This window comes from Malaya genurostris, chromosome 2 (genome assembly GCF_030247185.1).
Source record: "Malaya genurostris strain Urasoe2022 chromosome 2, Malgen_1.1, whole genome shotgun sequence".
Taxonomy (NCBI): domain Eukaryota; kingdom Metazoa; phylum Arthropoda; class Insecta; order Diptera; family Culicidae; genus Malaya; species Malaya genurostris.
The window spans coordinates 129369326-129388023 of NC_080571.1; the positions used below are offsets into that span (position 1 = coordinate 129369326).

An 18698-nucleotide genomic window follows, 5' to 3' on the forward strand; every position below is an offset into this window, starting at 1 on the left:
ATAGGGCAGAGAGTAAGCTGATGGTCCGATAACTCTTGGAAAGGGAAGGATCTTTCCCCGGTTTCAAAACTGGGATAACTTTAGCTAACTTCCACTTTGAAGCAGGCCCGTACCCAGGATTTCGATTCGGGAGGGGCCCAAAGATAAAAAATAATGTTCATGAAGATTGCTTATGTACCTAATTCTCGGTGTGCTTTTTACGGGTGTTTTTAACAGACACTTTAAACTTTTCGACTGAAACTGTTATTGTGTTACATTTCTTTACGTTCACTGTCTTGTTATTTCTGCAACACATGTCTTAGACCTTCTAAATAATTATATATTTTGATTTCGGGTGGGGCCCGGGCCCCTCAGCCCCCCCCCCACCCTCTGGGTACGTGACTGCTTTGAAGGGAAATAACCAAGCTCCCAGTACCTGTTAAAAATTTTAGCTAAGAAGACAAATGAGCAAATACTCAAATGTTTCAGCTCAATGTTGAATGTGTTGTCGAAACCGGGGGCCTTCATATTTTTGGATTTTTTCGCAATAGCCATCAGCTCATTCGCAGTGACTCTACTTTCCTCAGGAACCTAGCTGTCTGATTGGTCAATCTCAGCTACGCTATCAGCAACGGCTCTTTCATGTGGACTAACAATGTTGAGTCCTACATTGTGAGAACACACAAACTGCTGGCCTAGCGCATTTGCCTTCTCTACTGGTGTGATTAAAGGTATTCCTTCAGCTGCGTCCTGGGGTGACATCAGAGGAGGAATAAGCTTCGGTTTTTCTTAAGCACCTTCGTTAAGGACCAGAAGGGCTTTGAATGTGGGAGAATTTCTCGAAGCTTTTGCTGGAAGTTCCTGTTGCGAAGCTCAGATATCCTTTCCTGGATTATCCTAGTTAAGTTGTTATAAGAAGTCTTCTTATCTAGGATGTCAGTTCGTTGATACTGCCTCCGGTAGATATTTCGATGTCGGATGAGTTTTTTGGTGACACTGTCGATTTGAAGAGAGGAACTCGGCATATATTGTACTGGAACCGTCCTATCACGAGCGACTGTGATTGAATGCTGAAAGGAAGATAGGGCCGCATCGATTTCCATCGGGGAATCTAGTGGCAAATCGATGTTAATAAGTTCGTCGGCGATTTGTTGAAATTGGACCCAGTCGGTGCGATATTAGTTCCTCCGAGGTTGAATAGGCACTGTTTCTGGTGAAGATCCTAACGTCAATATTACTGGAAAGTGGTCGGAAGATAGCTCGTTGAAGACCACCGGAGAGCTGTCTATGGCGATGTTGCTGATAAATATATCCAAAATGGAATGAACTCCCGATCTGGAAAGTCGCGTTGGTTAATCCGGAGCGAGGATGTTGTACTGTCCAGCTTCGTAATCTTCGGCAAGTACGAATCCGTTTCGATTCTGTCTTTTGTTTCCCCACAGCTCATGCCGTGCGTTCAGGTCCCCAGCAATGATGAATTTGTTCTGTCGTCGAGTGAGCATAACTAGATCTCGCTTCAATGATGCACACGTATCATCTCGAAGATTGGTTTGTTTGGGGCAGTACGCTGCAATGATGATGATGGGTCCCATCGTCGTTGTAATCTCAATTCCGATGGTTTCTATAAGTTGCAATTTAAAGGCTGACAGAAGCCTGTGCTGAATGGATCGTTTAATGGCAATGGCAACTCCCCCTCCTCTGCTAGTTGTCCTGTCGAGCCTGTGAATCCTGTAATTGTAAATAAAAATATAAATTTCAGGTTTAAGATGAGTTTCAGTTAAAATAGCAATATCGGCATTCTTCTCTTGAAGAAAGTCGGATAACTCAGCAGTTTTGCTTCTGAGTGAGCAAGCATTTCAATTTACTACAACCATTTCTTTATATTGCATATTCGATGATAAATTTGCCTAATCCTTCTGTGGAACATTCGTTGCGCCTGTTGTCGAATTTTTGTGAACTCAGCACGTTGTGGACACGATTGGCTAGTAGATGGATGGTCGCCATCACAGTTCACACATTGCACAGCAATCGTTGGTATTGTGTGATTCGGAACATTTCCCGCACCGAAATTTTCATGTGGCAATTCCTCGCTCCATGGCCGTAGTTCAAACAGTTCGTGCACTGTGTGACATCCGATGTACCGGTTTATATTTTTGTCATTCGATGATTATGTGAAATAACGATTTAATCGTTTTCAGTTGACGCATGTTTTGTATACTTTGTTAATCTAATTAATCTATTACGGTTTTAAATATCACATGCACCTTATAACGTTTTCTGATTTTCGGATAAAAAGACAAGAGCAACTAGTTACCTTCAAGAACTGCTTAAGACTGAGCCAAGCTCCTTTATTATCACTACTCTCGATTTGGTATCAAAACATCGCAATCTGTTATACGTGAGTATATAACAGTCCTCCCTTTTCAAGAGAAGACCTACTGGATGATTTCTAGAACTAAATTCAAATGAAACTTTATGGAAAAATTGAATATTTGATTATTTCAGAAAACAGGAAATATCTGTACTTAATTTATCAACGCATTATCTTTCATATACTGCTACGAATTTCCGGTCTCAGTAATAATATGAAAGTTAAGTTTTTTTTGAACGAGTAGAACTTCTAGTTGCTATAGGACTTCGAATGGTTTTATTAAACCCTCTTGTTGTGTCATTTTCATTAGATTCTGGAACTTGCGGAACATCTGGATACGCCTCGACTCGTTCACTGTTTCGTTTGACGTCGGACGGGTCCTTCACAGGCCCGTACCCAGGATTTCATTTCGGGAGGGGCCCATTACTGAAAATTGCTTATGTATCTAATTCTCGGTGTGCCTTTTACGGCTGTTTTTAACATACACTTTTAATTTTTCCACTGGAACTGATATTGTATTACATTTCATTACGTTTACTGTCTTGTTATTTCTGTAACACATGTCTGAGACATTCTAAATAATTATATGTTTTTGATTTCGGGAGGGGCCAGGGCCCCTCGGGCCCCCCCTCTGGGTACGTGACTGGTCCTTCATTGAAGAAGTCTGGTCTCTATCTTCTCCATGGTAAGGCATCACCACTACCGTACTACGTTTCGAACTTGGAATCAACTTTAATTGACTTCGATGCGCCATAAGCAACTGCTGCCCTAGAGAAATCTGAAAGAGATTTTTTGAAATTTGTTTAATGAACGTTGCATTGATCCATTTTTCTAAATCCGTTTTTCGGAAATTTCTGTAATACACCTTTTCCCCTACCGCTAGCTTTTCAAAAGGATCAGATTTCTTATCAACAAATTCGGTTTTAAATCTATATGTTTCATCATCCTCTCTCAAATAGTTCTTATAACTTTTTTTTGGATTGATCAAATCTAATAAAATTTTAGGTCTATATGACAGAATTTTCTCAGAAGGAGAAATACTGTCTGCAGACAAACCATTGTTCCTGTAGTTTATCAAAAACAAATTTATTTGAGCATCAATATCCAACGCTTTTGTATCTGGATCGAGTAAAAACTTTTCTAGTGTCGTTTTGACTACCCTTACCAGGCGCTCTGCTTGACCGTTACTTGCCGGGTTGTACGGTGGGCTCTTGAGGACTTTTATACCTTGTAATTCTAAAAAAGTAATAAATTCTTTACTGTTGAATGGAGGTCCACCATCGGTCACTAGTACGTCTGGCAAACCAAAGGAGACAAAAATCTTAGCCATTTTTTTTTTAACTCTTGCAGCATCGGTGCCATATCGCATTAACTCAACATCGACCCACTTTGAGTAGCTGTCGACAATTAAAAGAAATATTTTATTTTCGAGATAAAAAAAATCTGCGTGGATCCTGCTGAAAGGGCGGCTGGTTGCTGTCCAAGCGCCCACGTCTTTGATTTTAGGAATGGCTCCCATTTTTGCACATATTTCACATCTTTTTACATAATCTTCTATGTCCCCATTTATTCCACACCAGTAAACAGATCGCCTAGCAAGCCGTTTCATTTTTATCATACCGCTGTGATTCGCATGTAGTAGTTTTAAAATACCCGCTTGCAAGCTAACCGGAATAAATACCCTATCTTTAAAAAGTACACAACCGTCGATGCACTCTAACTCATCTCTGCAAGAATAAACATTACTAAAATGCTTTGGTACATTGATAGGCCAACCATGTTCAATAAAACCAAACAGTTGCGATAGAAAGTCGTCTGATTTAGATTCACGGGTTATCATTGAATAATCCAGTGGAAACTCATTTGAAAAATTTAAACTTTTGACAAAATCACCATCCAGGCATTTTGGAACAGTTTGTTCCAATGGGAAACGAGAGCAAAAGTCTGCATTTCCCATTTGAGAAGATGGTCGATATTTGACCTCAAAATCATAAATCGCCAACTCCAGTACGTAACGTTGAAGTCTACTTACTATTAGAGAATTTTTTCCATTTCTTCCCAAAATGCCTAATAACGGTTTATGGTCAGTATATACCGTGAATCTCTGGCCAAAAAGAAATTTATGAAACTTCTTGATAGAACATACCACTGCCAGTGCTTTAAGATGAAGTATGGGGTAAGCTTTCTGTGCAGAGTTGAGCGAAAATGACGTGAAGCACACTGGTTTTTCAACACCATCTATTCTATGCGCTAGTACACCGCCTAGTCCATAAGAAGAAGCGTCGGTTACAAGTATTAATGCTTTGTGGGGGTCATAATATTCTAGTATATTTGCATTGAGTAAAGCTCTCTTGCTGTCTTTCTGTCCACTCAAATTGAACATTTTTCTGTAAAAGATAGTAAAGACACTTCAACTTGGACGACATGTTTGGTATAAACTTGTTGTAAAAATTAATTAATCCTAAATACGACTTGAGTTCAGTTATATTACGTGGTTTATTGGCCTTACTAGTAGTAGAAATCTTTTCTGGGGATGGTAGCAATCCTTCGTCCGTAATTAAATGTCCTAAATACATTAACTTGTCTACGAAAAACTTGCATTTTTTTAAAATTAACTCGAATATTGGCTTTGGAGAGGCACTCCATAACAAGCTCCAACTTATGTAAACAATCATAAAAATTTTTTCCTGCTACAAGAATGTCGTCCAGATAACAAGTCACCCCTTCTAATCCCCGCAAAACCTGATCCATCGTCATCTGAAAAATAGAAGCACTTGATGATGCTCCCTGAGGAAGACGATTGTATGTATATAAACCTTTGGATGTATTAATTACAACAAACTTTCTTGATCTCTCAGAAAGCTGCAATTGAGTGTATGCTCCCGTTAAATCAAGAGAGCAAAACACCTTGCATCCGGCTAAAGATGCAAAAATGTCTTGAGCTAACGGTAGGGGGTAGGTATTCGGTAGAAGTACCTTGTTAATTGATGCTTTGAAATCTATGACCATTCGTATGTCTCCGTCCTTTTTCATAACAGCTATAACCGGAGATGCCCACTCACTAGCAGAAATTAGAGAAATAATTTTTTGCTTTTCGAGCATGCTTAAATGGTTTAATAATTTGTCCTTGATTTTATAGGGTACTTCATACGCGTGCAGCGCCCTTATCAAATTTTCCTTCGAATTTGCTAGTATTGTAGAAAAAGTAGGAAAATGTGAAGGAAACTCTCATATCAGCGTAGCTGCAACCTCCAAGTATAAAATTTGTTATTGAAGCGTGCACATTTTTGAGCATTAGTCAGTGCCACGATGTTTAAGAAATTTTGTTATAAAATCATCGACAGTTCCGGGCATTAATAAGCGTAGCAATGTTGTAAAACAAAAAAAAACTATTGTTATAAAACCATAGACAGTTCCGGGCATTAATAAGCGTAGCAATGTTGTAAAACAAAAAAAAAGCTATTGTTATAAAACCATAGACAGTTCCGGGCATTAGTCAGCGCGGCAATGTTGTAAAAACAAAGTTATATTTTTACGGACACTGCCTCTGGCCTAGCGACAGTGGTTCCGGCTTTCGGTAGAACTTCGGGAGAAAATCGGATGAACTTCCTACTTGAAATCACAAGCTCGGCTTGTACTAAAATCTTCGGGCTTCACCCGAAAGAAAATGCTAGGAGCTTAAAAACCCATAGTTGGGAAGAGTTAGTCCAGTTCAATCTCAACGAGTGCGCGGTAAATAGCCGTCGGTCTCGGGCGTCGGCCCGTAGACAAATTAGCAGTTAGTCCAGTTCAGTCTCAGAGTGCGCGGAAAGTAGCCGTTGGTCTCGGGCGTCGGCCCGTAGACAAATTAGCAGTCAGTTAAGTTTTAAAAAGTGCGCGGTAAGTAGCCGTTGGTCTCGGGCGTCGGCCCGTAGACAAATTAGCAGTTAGTTTAGTTGTAAAGAGTGCGCGGTAAATGGCCGGTAGTCTCGTGGATTCGACTCGCAGATAAGTTAGGCCGCCTTGTCCGAGTTCTCGTGTTAATAAACGTTTTCTTTTAGTGATATCAATTCGGGTATAAAATCGTTACAAAGAAGAGAATTCGCAGAATATGAGTGGTAGAAACAGTTTCTGAATAGTGATAAATAGAATCAAATATCGAAGTTGTAAGCTGACTCTAAGGAATAAGATAGATTGTGTGAACAAAACATATAGCACAAGAAGCATAGACCAGTACAGACCCACTGTAGTAACATCGAGAAAAGATAACGAGTGGTAACAGTTTTGCGAAAAAATTTGCTACAAGACGTTATTGTGAATTACAAAACAAATAAAAATTTAAATAAGAAACAAATTTATTACTTTTCTGACTGTGAAAAAAGACCCATCCCCTTTTCGATATTCTTCTTCCGCCACCGCTCGGCCGGGAGCTTGCACGCGCGCTTGAATATTGGTTGATCATCTTTGAGGATTAATTCGGCCTGAAAGTTTTTTATTGGTTCTGAAAAGTTTTCATTAAACACTGAAGCATATTTAATTTTTAGATTATTCAATATTTGTTCCTTACTATTTTGTAAACTCAAGTTTTGAACCAATTCAACCTCCGAAAAACCCCTGCGCCAACTTGGGTAGAAAACATCCATCCAATCACGCCCAATTAGCGGAATAAAATTATTATCCGTTTTGAGATCGATCAACTTTGCTTTAGCTATATTATTTATCAAAACATTCACAATAATTTCACCTAAAGTATTCAAACGTGATCCATTAACAACTATCAGTTTACGCGTACATTCGGAGACGGTTGAGTCCGAAAAAAATTGTTTAAATAAGTCCTCCCCAATTACCAATACAGCCGATCCAGTATCTATTTCCATTTTTAGTGTTCGATCGTTTACTTTAGCGTTTACTACACATGGATCGCTTATATTTCTTACTGCTGAAATCATAAGACACTCATAATCCGAATTTTCCTCTTCATCGCTGGATTTATGAATTTTTAAACGTTTGTAATAGTGCGCTACAGAGTCCATTGTAGGTTGCTTGTCTTCTACAAAATTAACTGAACCCGAGTTTTTAAACCGATAACAGTCCCTTTTGATGTGACCTTTATGTTTACAAAAATTGTGTGTGCTTTTGCTCACCGCTATAATGTATACTTAGAGAACCACTAAGCTCTGCATTGCTCTCCTATCATGCAAGAGACCGAGGGCAAGCGTACTACAAGAAAGGCGCAATATATACTACAAGAAAGCTGAGCTGACCAGAACCGCGTGGTTAGCTGATTTCAACAATACCTCCTTTGTACTGCTTTCTTTATCTTTTTTTTTATTAATGTAGTATCACTGCAATTCCACGTTAACTGTGTATTAATCATGTAATTTCCTACACATTCCACCTTAGCTTCACTTAGCCGCTTCCAAGTAAAAAAACTCACTATAAAGATAGCTTTTCGCAACTATGTACACCTTTTTATCCAACCACTGCTAATGAACAAAATTAAATTCACACGCGAAAGGTATCGTGCTAAACCTCGTCGCCACTTTTGTATACTTTGTTAATCTAATTAATCTATTACGGTTTTAAATATCACATGCACCTTATAACGTTTTCTGATTTTCGGATAAAAAGACAAGAGCGACTAGTTACCTTCAAGAACTGCTTAAGACTGAGCCAAGCTCCTTTATTATCACTACTCTCGATTTGGTATCAAAACATCGCAATCTGTTATACGTGAGTATATAACATCATGGTGATGGAGCCCTTCTCCAGATGAACCAAGTAGAGTTGATCTCGATACTTTTTGTCCGTGTTATGTCGCTTCATTTTAAACACCATCAAAGGCTTTAGTACAGCCTCCGACAGTGCCTGCTTTAGTTCGGCTTCCATCATGTCGGGTAGTCCTCGAAGTACAACCTTCATAGGTTTGTTGGCGGCAATATCGTGTGTGAAGTATTCCGCTTTTGTCTGCTTCAGGTACAATTCCACTCCTTTGTAGTGGTTCAAAGGCGGAACAGTTATTTTGTAGCCTTCAGTACATAAACGGATTGTTGCCTGTAGTCCTTTGCTGATCAGTGTGTTGAAATCCGATCGTAGAGTTGGTGGGAAGTTGGTAGAAAGGCGGCATTTTTGCCTTCTTCTGCAGTTCCTCTTCGACATCAACTGGCAGATCAGCGTATTGGTTGTTACTCAGCAAACGGTCGTTTACCTGTACATCACTTGGCTTCAGGCGCTTAGCATCCTTTGGATCCTTCTCGGACCTATGGCGCGTTTTACCCATAGCTTGGGTAAGTAGAAAACTGCGAATAAAAGATAAAACAAAATCGAAGTTAGTCGTAGTAGGTTATTCGTCTATCCATATCGAGTGTTAGATGACGAATTAGCCAGTGAACGCTGGGGCTGCTTCCTTTATACTAGCGTGCTGACAGAGAGAGGAAGAGAGTGACTGCTACTTGTTGCTGGTCTGACGAGGCGCGTCTGTACCCTTCGCCGTCTGATTTTAGAAACAGTCCAGTGCAGTATATTATTTATAGGTTGCAATTGAACGTACGAAGCTTTGAGTGCTGGATAATTTCTTTCAGTTAATTTATTAATACTTTTCTTGAAGTTACGCAATATTTTATTATTCTGTAACACCACATCCTTACACACGTGTGCATTGATAATTTCAAAACCAGGATGCGAGACTTGAAATCAACAAAGCATCGTATCGAACGCAGTTTACTCGACCCTCGCCGATGGTCCGCCAACCGAACGGTTCGAAACAGATTGCTTCGCCGAACACCGAGCACAGAACACCTTCGCATTAAACGAGGGAATAGTTTTCGAACCTTTAGCATGCTTACGCTCGGTGAACATTTTTGAGTAAATTTGCAGAAGCATCGGCGTTCGGTTCGCAATTTACCACCACTGCTTATTTTCGCAATTTTGGCACATTTTACCCCATAACTCCGGAAGCGGAACTCAGATCCAAATGAAATTCAGGAATTTAGTATTGGATCTAAAGAACTTTCATTTGAATCTAAGCTTGTGAAAATCGCTTTAGCCATCTCCGAAAAAAGTGGGTGCACTTATTTTCACAATTTTTGCACATTTTACCCCATAATTCCGGAACCGAAAGTCGAATCCAATTAATATTCAGGAATTTTGTATGGGACCACAAGACCTATAATTTGAATCTAAGTTAGTAAAAATCGGTACAGCTAACCTCAAAAAAAGCATTTATTTTCATAATTTTTGCGCATTTGACCCCATAATTCCGGAACCGGAAATCGAATCCAAATAATATTCAGGAATTTTCTATGGGATCTAAAAAGCTTTAATTTGAATCTAAGTTTGTGAGAATCGGTTTAGCCATCTCCAAAAAAAGTTGGTGCACTTATTTTCGTAATTTCCGCGCATTTTTCCGGTTCCGGAATTATGGGGTTATAATTCCGGAACCGGATAATATTGAGGAATTTTGTATGGATACTGAGGAATTTTGTATGGAATCACGAGACCTTTCATTTGAATCTAAGTTTGTGATAATCAGTTCAGCCATCAACGAGAAAAGTTAGTGCATAAAAACGTTACATACACTCATACGCACATATACACACACACACACTCGACGAACTGAATCGAATAGTATATGAAACTTGGTCCCCCGGGCCTCAGTTCAAAAGTCGGTTTTCACAGTGATAGCATAACCTTTCTATATGAGAAAGCAAAAACCTTTTTGTATCCATCTAGTGGTGTAATCATACTTTTCTCATATTACTTATGTTTTCGAAAACATCACTAGAAGGTTCTGTCAAGATTTTGTTTTCAAACTTATGTAAAATCAAAAACATACTTTGGTATAAACTACCATCAACTTTTCAATTTGTAAACAGTTATGTCAAGTTAATATAGATTTAAATGTGGCAACCCTACACGCTATACAAAATTGAACAAAGTACGCTGTGTTCTGGGTGGGTGCCTTTTTTTCTTCTTCCTTATCAGCACGTACCGATGCATACCGATTTTGCATGACAGTTTGAAAGTTTTGATACTCATTGCCCTATAATTTCGGAACCGAAAGTCGGAACAGAATTAAATTGAACAGTATTTTTTAAGACACTGAGAGCTTTAAGTTGAAACATGATTTGTGAAATTCGAATAAACCTTTCCTGAAAAATCGAAGTGAGTACCGTTTTTAGAGCTTTCTTCACTATTACGTTCGGAGGCGGAAACCGGGCACTAGTAGTTCCAAAGGTATTTATATATCTACCAACTAAAGCTTGCTTCATTTAGAATTGGAACAAACTTTTGCTCATATTGTGGCGCTCCTGGTGGACGGATTTGGAAGCTCTTAGCGCCCACGTGTCGGGAATTTTGTCAGCTTCACGTATGATTTTTGACATTCCGAAAACCGACTGTACTTTGTAAACAATCAACATGGAAGCCGAAAGAAGGAAAAAAAATTGTGCACAGTTATTTGGAAAATCCATTGTGGTCTGCATCTAGGTTAGCTAAACAGCTGAAATTGCCCAGAAATACCGTATGGCGCGTTATCAAACGGTATAAGAAAACATTGACGACGATTCGGAAGCCTCAAGCCGATCGTCGGAGTCGAACTGTCGACCGAAAATTGCGTGGTAAGATTTTGAAGACGATTAAGAGGAATCCTAATCTGCCCATAGTACCGTGAGGAGAACTCGACTCCGGGAAGGAATCAAGTCGTATCGAGCTAGCAAACAGCCAAATCGGACCATGAAACAGAATAGTGTGGTCAAAATTCGTGCTCGGAAACTATATGACCAGGTGCTGACCAAGTTCAACGGGTGTCTTCTGATGGACGATGAAACCTGTGTCAAGGCTGACTTCGGTCAAATCCCAGGTCAAAAATTTTACTTGGCAACGGCTCGGGGGGATGTTCCAGCCAAATTTAAATTTGTTTTTGCCGACAAATTTGCAAGAAAATTTATGATTTGGCCGGGCATTTGCAGCTGCGGCAAAAAAAAACGAAAGTTTTCGTTACAAATAAGACAATGACATCGGAACTATACCAAAAAGAGTGTCTCCAAAAACGAATTTTGCCGTTCATTCGATCCCACGACCATCCTGTAATGTTTTGGCCAGATTTGGCAAGCTGTCAAAGCCGATTAAGAATGGTATGCAAAGAAAGTGGTCCAGCTTGTTCCGAAAAACCTTAATCCACTCAACTGCCCCCAGTTCCGCCCTATTGAGAAATACTGGGCAATCATGAAGAGGAGACTCAAGGCAAAGGGAAACGTTGTCAAAGACATCAATCAGATCACGACCTGGTGGAATAAGATAGCTAAAACGATGGACGAAGAAGGTGTGCGCCGCCTACTGAGCCGTGTTACAGGAAAAATTCGAGAATTCCTTCAAAACCGTGACGAATAATTTTATCCGTATTTTTTCTTAAAAGTATGAAGAAAACGCTACATTTGTATAAAAAAAGATCTTGAATACAATAATAAATAACTGAAATACAGGCAATTGTCTTTGTTCCAATTCTATTTGAAGCAAGCTTTACATTTGCTATTTTAACAACTTAAACCTAGAGGGCGGTTTCACATTTGTACACCTGGTATGCATGAAAATGTTTTGATGGTGATGCATACATGTATATAAGTAACTATTTTCTTTGTTTTTTTCGGTTATTCGAACTACTTACATGGAATGCCACTAAATTATATCCCTCAGTATGTAGAAATAGGCAGGCAGTGTAATCAATTCCTTTACTGGGATAGTGTAGAACTCCATGGGAAACGGCAACTGGAATTGCTGTAGTTATTATAATGAGCCATGCGATCGCTATTGCTCTGTAATGAATAAAAGTTTATAATATAGAGGATGTTTAACGTTTGTAATTATGATAATAGAATGTGTAACTAACATCACTGCATTTTTCTCCGTTCGAACTGACATACTCGTAATTGGATGAACAACCGCTAGGAAACGATCCAATGACATTAGCACTAATGTATAAGCACTAGCATGAGCGGTTGCCACTATCATATATTGGACCTAAATTTTGAACTATGGTTTTTGAGAATATATAGATATTTTTTTCTACTTACAAATTTGCACCACGTCAAACCAAAAGGCCACTCTGGAAGTACGTAATCTGTCGCCGTGAATGGTACACAAAAAATAACAAAGAGAAGATCAGCAGCTGCCAAGTTGATAATGAGCAAATTTGTTGTAGAACGCATGCTTGGATTGGCCGCGACCACTAAAATTAAATTGAAGAATCTTTATAATAATAATTTGTAAATATTTTCACTTTTACTAATTTAATGTTTTATTAAATATTGAATCAAAAGCAATTAATATTGATCAATTTTGGACATTTTCAGCGACCGTAAGGTGGATCTATTTAAAAAATTGACAAAAATGTAATCTTAGACTAATTCGATAGTCTGTTGATTCTGGAAACAATATCAGTTCAAATTGGATAACTTTTTACATTTTTATTGAGCGTAGGGTGGCAAAAGATAAATTCAAGATTACAATGTTCCATACGATTCATTGAAAAATGTTGGGTCAGTAATCGTGAATCAGTTGGTTCAGTAATAATGTAATTTTATTGACCCTCCGTTAATAAGCGTCGTCTAATTCCGACAAAATGCCATGCAAGATGCCATGGAAACAACACAAGTTAGAAAGGAAACAAACATATGTTTACATTCAGCATATAAAGATTTCTAGCCACAACTGACTTTAATCCTCCATGGGATGCGGCAAAAACAAATTAAATAAATTCTAGGCAATGGTTATAAGTAGTTTTTACTTTCTTATTGTAAGAATCACTGGATATAAGGCAAAATTACTCTATATCTTTTATACTGTAACTTGATATTTTTCCAATCATTGTCATAGTTACGAAGCATCTATCGATCAGACGCTTGTTGTTTTGCTTCAAAGAACTGAAACTGGCAGTGGACAGAGCTCATCGAGGGGTTCTATTCAAATGATACATAAGAAATCGCAGACTACTCTATCTTGAGTTTATCTTTGGGGTGGCGCAATATGAAAATTTGTAAATATTTTGAGCAATTGAAATTTGATAATTTTGGATATTTTCGATGACAGTAGGGTTGTGCTATTTGTAAAATTTTTGACTAATGTCGTTTCAATGTTCTATTAATTGGTGAATCAATAGCAGTTCCAATAGGACATTTCCACATGGAGAACCCTTCGATCATAAAATTGCGATATCGCAGTTTTTGATTTTTGCGATAGTTGATTTAACTAATTTATTTTTGATTCAACCAATATGGTTTTTGGTTTGCATATATTCAAGTAGTTGAAAAATATGTTGTTTTGAATGCTGTCAAATGCCGGAGACAGTTGACAGCAAAACAATAATTGCAATGCAAAATCAACAACTTTTTTAGTTGAAATCTGTTCGCGTCGCTTCAAAATGTCAATGAAAACAACATCGATGGTTAAAGCGTTTGGTGAAATCGTGTTCATTCGATTTGAGAAATTCACGATAACAAGTGTTTATCTAACAGCGGTGTTGTGATAAAGTTAACCTTGTTTAAGATGAAAAAGATTTGGTGACAAATTAGAAAATGTTAATGAATGATCATCTCGTAATCTTTCAAGTATGCGCAAAAATTTTATGCTTCAAATTCGATCATTGATTTACTTCCAGCAGACTGTTTTACTTCCAGCTGTTTGATACCGATGATGATGTTCATGCATTAGCAATAAAACGCTTTTTGACATAAATTTAATTTATGAAAGCAACAGGAGCGAAGGGTTTCAAACACACAGAACGCGCTGCGATTGAATGGCGCGTTTGAATTGCCGTCGCAAAATTCCAATTCCCAGCGGTTGACGCACCCAAGCTCATATAAAGACTAAAATTTTCGCAAATCAATAACATTGTTGGAATTGATTCAACTATTTGCAATGTCTAAAACATAATAAACATAATAAAACCGATTTATTTTTCAACTAACAGAATTTTGTTTCAATAACAGCAGTTATTTCAACTAAAATATTTGTTGAAATTGAAAGGTATGTGTCCTCACTAATTGACAGCATTTTTTTTTCAAACGGTTAAATTAGTTTATTCAACCATCGTTTCTGCTAATCGAAAAACAAAAATGACAGTTTAGTTAAAACAACAATCGATTAGTTGTACCAAATTTTAACCAATCGAATTCAGAAAATCAACTAATATTCTGGTTGAAATGGGATCGCGGGTGGTTCCGTGCAGCGAACCTAGTGTGGTCTTATTTGAAAAATGTTAGTATTTGAATTTGTAAATCCGATGCTTTATTGATTGGTGAATGAATTAAATTCGAATAGGATAATTTTGGACATTTTCAGTGGGCGTAAAGTAGCTCAATATAAAAATATGGGAATATTTTACCTTTTGCTAATCCAATAGTTAATTGATAGCAATTGGAAAATTAGAATTTTAAGCATTTTGTTCGGTGGTAAGGCGGCTTTATATGAGAAATTGTAAATTGTTTTGCAAATTGGATGCTGTATTGATTAATATATCAATAGGTGGTGGTAAACCATCGGATTTAAACATGCTAATCGTCGAAGTGCCTGTGATTTTGACTGTAGTTTTTAACGCGCTATTGCTTTGATCATCAACCGAAATAGAATTTTAGTTTTGATGCTGTAAGTAGGCACGTCATCGAACCATAAATAATAAAAATACGCATCGAATAGAGCTCAATTGATCTTTTCCGATGATCTGCAAACTGAATGGTTTGGAACAAATTGCTTCGCCGAAAAGCAAGTGAACTTTACGGCAAACCGAATGAATAGTTTTTGCATATTTTTGCTAGGAAAATATTTCTGAACAAATATGTACAAAGCATCGGTGTTCGGTTCCCACTTTACCACCACTGGCATGGAATTGGAAATAGTATAAAAATTACAATTTTCTTTATTAGGTCATCCAACGCTCGCTGAGAATATCTAAAATTAACAAACGTAAATTGCAATTAATGCATTAATGAATATTGCATCGAACATGCAGAAATCAAAATGTTCACAATTTTTCATATTGAGCCACCCTAAACCGCTCGCTAAAAACGTCCGAAATCATCAAATTCTTCCTGTTACTGATTAGTTTATCACTTGAACAATAAAAAAAGCAAAAATCTAAATATTTTCAAATTTTTATATTAAGCTCCCCTACGCTGAAAAAGTTCAATATTAGCTTATTTGGACTGCTATTGATTCATCAATCAATAGAGCATCGAATTGACATTAGTCAAAAACATTACAATTTTATAGGTAGAACCACCCTATGGTCCCTGAAAATGTCAAAAATTAGCAATTTATAATTGATATTAATTCATTATTAAATGAAACATGGAATCAGTACAAGTCAAAATATTTACTCACCGAAAATGCCAAAAATTATTCAATTCGAACTGCTATTGATCCAACAATCAACAGACCATCGAATTGGTATTAGTCAAAAACTTTACAATTCTTCAAACAGAAATACCCTACGGTGGCAGAGAATGTCCAAAGTTTTTTTTCACTATTTAATAAAACATCGAATTAGTGAAAAAATCCAAATTTTTAAATTGCGCCACTCTACTCTCTCTGAAAATGTCTAAAATTATCCCAGTCGAACTGCTATTGATTCATTAATCAATAGAACATCAAATTGACATTAGTCAAAATATCTTCCATATACAGGTACCCTACGCTCGTTGAAAATGCTTGAAATTACTCAATTTTATTTGCTATTGACTCACCAATTTATTAAACATACAATTTGAAAAAGTAAAATGTTCTAAATTATTCCATTCTTATTGTTATTGATTCCAAAAATCATACAATTTTCAAAAGATCAAAAACTTCTTATTTTTCATATCGAGCCACCCTACGCACACTGATAATGTACAAAATAATACCATTTGAAAGACTATTGATCGATTTATCAATCGAGCAAAACAATTTTTTTGTGCTGATCACATGTGCATTGATAATTTCAAAACCAGGATGCGAGAACTGAAATCAACAAAGCATCGTATCAAACGCAGTTTACTCGACCCTCGCCGATGGTCCGCCAACCGAACGCCGTGCACATAACACTTTCGCATTAACCGAGGGAATAGTTTTCGAACCTCGCATGCTTACACTCGGTGAACATTGTTGAGTAAATTTGCGGAATCATCGGTGTTCGGTTCGCAATTTACCACCACTGGCTGTCATTGCAATACTTGACGTTTTCTTGATATTTTATCAAAGGATTCAAGAAATAGCATAACAACTCAGTATGTTATTGATAAAATATTTCAATTGCATTAATTACAACTGATCTAATAGTTGATTAGATTTTCGAATATTTAGCAAATTAGCAAACAACTTCATAATTAGATGAAAGGAATACTTATAATATTATTATATTCTGAAAGATAAAACTACGATTCTCTGAGAATTTTATCTTCTATAAATACTTTACTCTTAGTTTGATATCAAAATGATAGAATTTGCTACTTTGTTGTTATTTGCAGATTTAATTATTATTTTTATTATTTTAACTCTTATTCCAAACAAAATAATGATAAGTTGTACCATTGAGTTATTTGGTTTAAATAATAAACTTTGATTTTAGTTTGCCAATCACTTCCACCCGCGTGGTGATAGTTTTGTCTTTCTCTATAGAATCAGGAATCAGAACAAATTGGCTCAAATGGCACGGAGCTCTTGAGACCCCTGGTGTTATATACAATTCAACTCTGCTCGACGAGATCGGAAAATGTCCGTATGAGTATGTGGAACTTCTCTAGATTTTCTCTCCGCACACTGTTGCTGTCACTTCTGGTTCCGGAGATACACTGGTAAGGGTGACGCAAGCGACAAAATACATTTTCTCGCTGCGTACAATTTTTTTAAAACATTACTTCTCATGAGACCATGCCTATTACCAGGCGCGTACACAGGGGGGGATTTTAGGGGTTCAAACCCCCCCCCCCCGAAACAAAAAATTATAACCCATGGGAAACATTGTGATATAAATTGTACATGTGTTGATTTATCACCATGTTCTAAACCCCAAAACCCAAATTCAATCATTGGATGATTCGATAAGCTTTGATGTTGGTGGAGGAAAATCACATATGATCAAGATAAGGCATGACATGATCTACGTCTGAAATCGTTGATCTCCCGCCCATTTTCAAATGGAGTGCAATTGAATAAACTGCATCAGAATCAGATAAGAGGAATTCTTATGATATACTATTATCAATGCTAGAAAATCAAATTACTGAAAAAATTGTCAGTGCATAACTTAAGTTAAACCGTTTGAAGGCATCCTATTCTTTTTTACTCATATTAGGCAAAATTTATTATTTTGGCTAATTTACTCGCTCCTTCGTGCACTTTTTCTGATCACAACAGAAATGATTTCCTGCATCATTCATTTCCGAATTTACAAGAAGAAGCTTTTACATCAACAAATACACGTTTTTCTATAGAATGTAAACGTTTATTGTGGAGATTTTTTCAGGAAATAGGACAAAGCAGTAGAATAATTAGGTATTTCAAAAATGCGCTCATTGAAAATATTGGACGTCACATTCCAGAAACCTCCCCCTCTTCCCCCTGTCACAAAAAGTCACGTTTTATGAAACACCCCCCTCCCCCTTGTGGCGTGACGTCTTTTATGGACAGCCCCTCATCTTTTTATGGAAGACGACTTAAATAAACATATGCAATCTTTCAACCTTGTTCGATAAGCGATTTTAGAAAACAGGTGACTCACAAACCGTTCAGAAATACATTACCTAGCACAACTAATCCATTTCCGATGAGTCCAGCTAGTCCAATTATCCCGAAAAACACGGGCACCATCGTTGAAACAATTTTCTCTATGCTTGTTGCATTTCTTAGGTGAAACCGCATCGTTTCGTTATATGAGGCAAATGTGTCAGTCCATGACGCATTGGAAAACATTTTTTTTACATATATTGATGCGGGTGTTTTAAGGCAAATGCCAAATATTGATCTATACATACGAAGGAAAATGATCCGATAATATTTTATTGTTTGGATAAATACTTATATATATACATATATATATATATATATATATATATATATATATATATATATATATATATATATATATATATATATATATATATATATATATATATATATATATATATATATATATATATATATATATATATATATATATATATATATATATATATATATATATATATATATATATATATATATATATATATATATATATATATATATATATATATATATATATATATATATATATATATATATATATATATATATATATATATTGTAACGTTTGGTTTATGGAAACAATCATAAACAATCTAAGCGAATTTAAATATTA

At 36.8% G+C, this 18698-nt stretch overlaps 1 protein-coding gene across 6 annotated transcripts in view; it reads right to left on the reverse strand.

The window, feature by feature from the left end:
- LOC131432980 (allatostatin-A receptor) overlaps window positions 1–18698 on the reverse strand; it is a 133939-nt gene that overhangs the window by 109040 nt on the left and 6201 nt on the right. For 5 of the 6 annotated variants that reach the window (XR_009230003.1, XR_009230002.1, XM_058599671.1 and 2 more), the window contains 4 exons: window positions 18103–18323; window positions 12400–12554; window positions 12216–12346; window positions 11994–12141 (listed from right to left, as the gene is read on the reverse strand). Coding sequence is in view for 4 of the 6 variants with exons in the window: in XM_058599671.1 (XP_058455654.1) it covers window positions 11994–12141; window positions 12216–12346; window positions 12400–12554; window positions 18103–18323 (655 nt within the window). In the remaining 2 variants the exon portion in view is untranslated. The remainder of the gene's footprint in view (window positions 1–11993; window positions 12142–12215; window positions 12347–12399; window positions 12555–18102; window positions 18324–18698) is intronic. The other variant, XM_058599670.1, reaches the window with a different exon arrangement.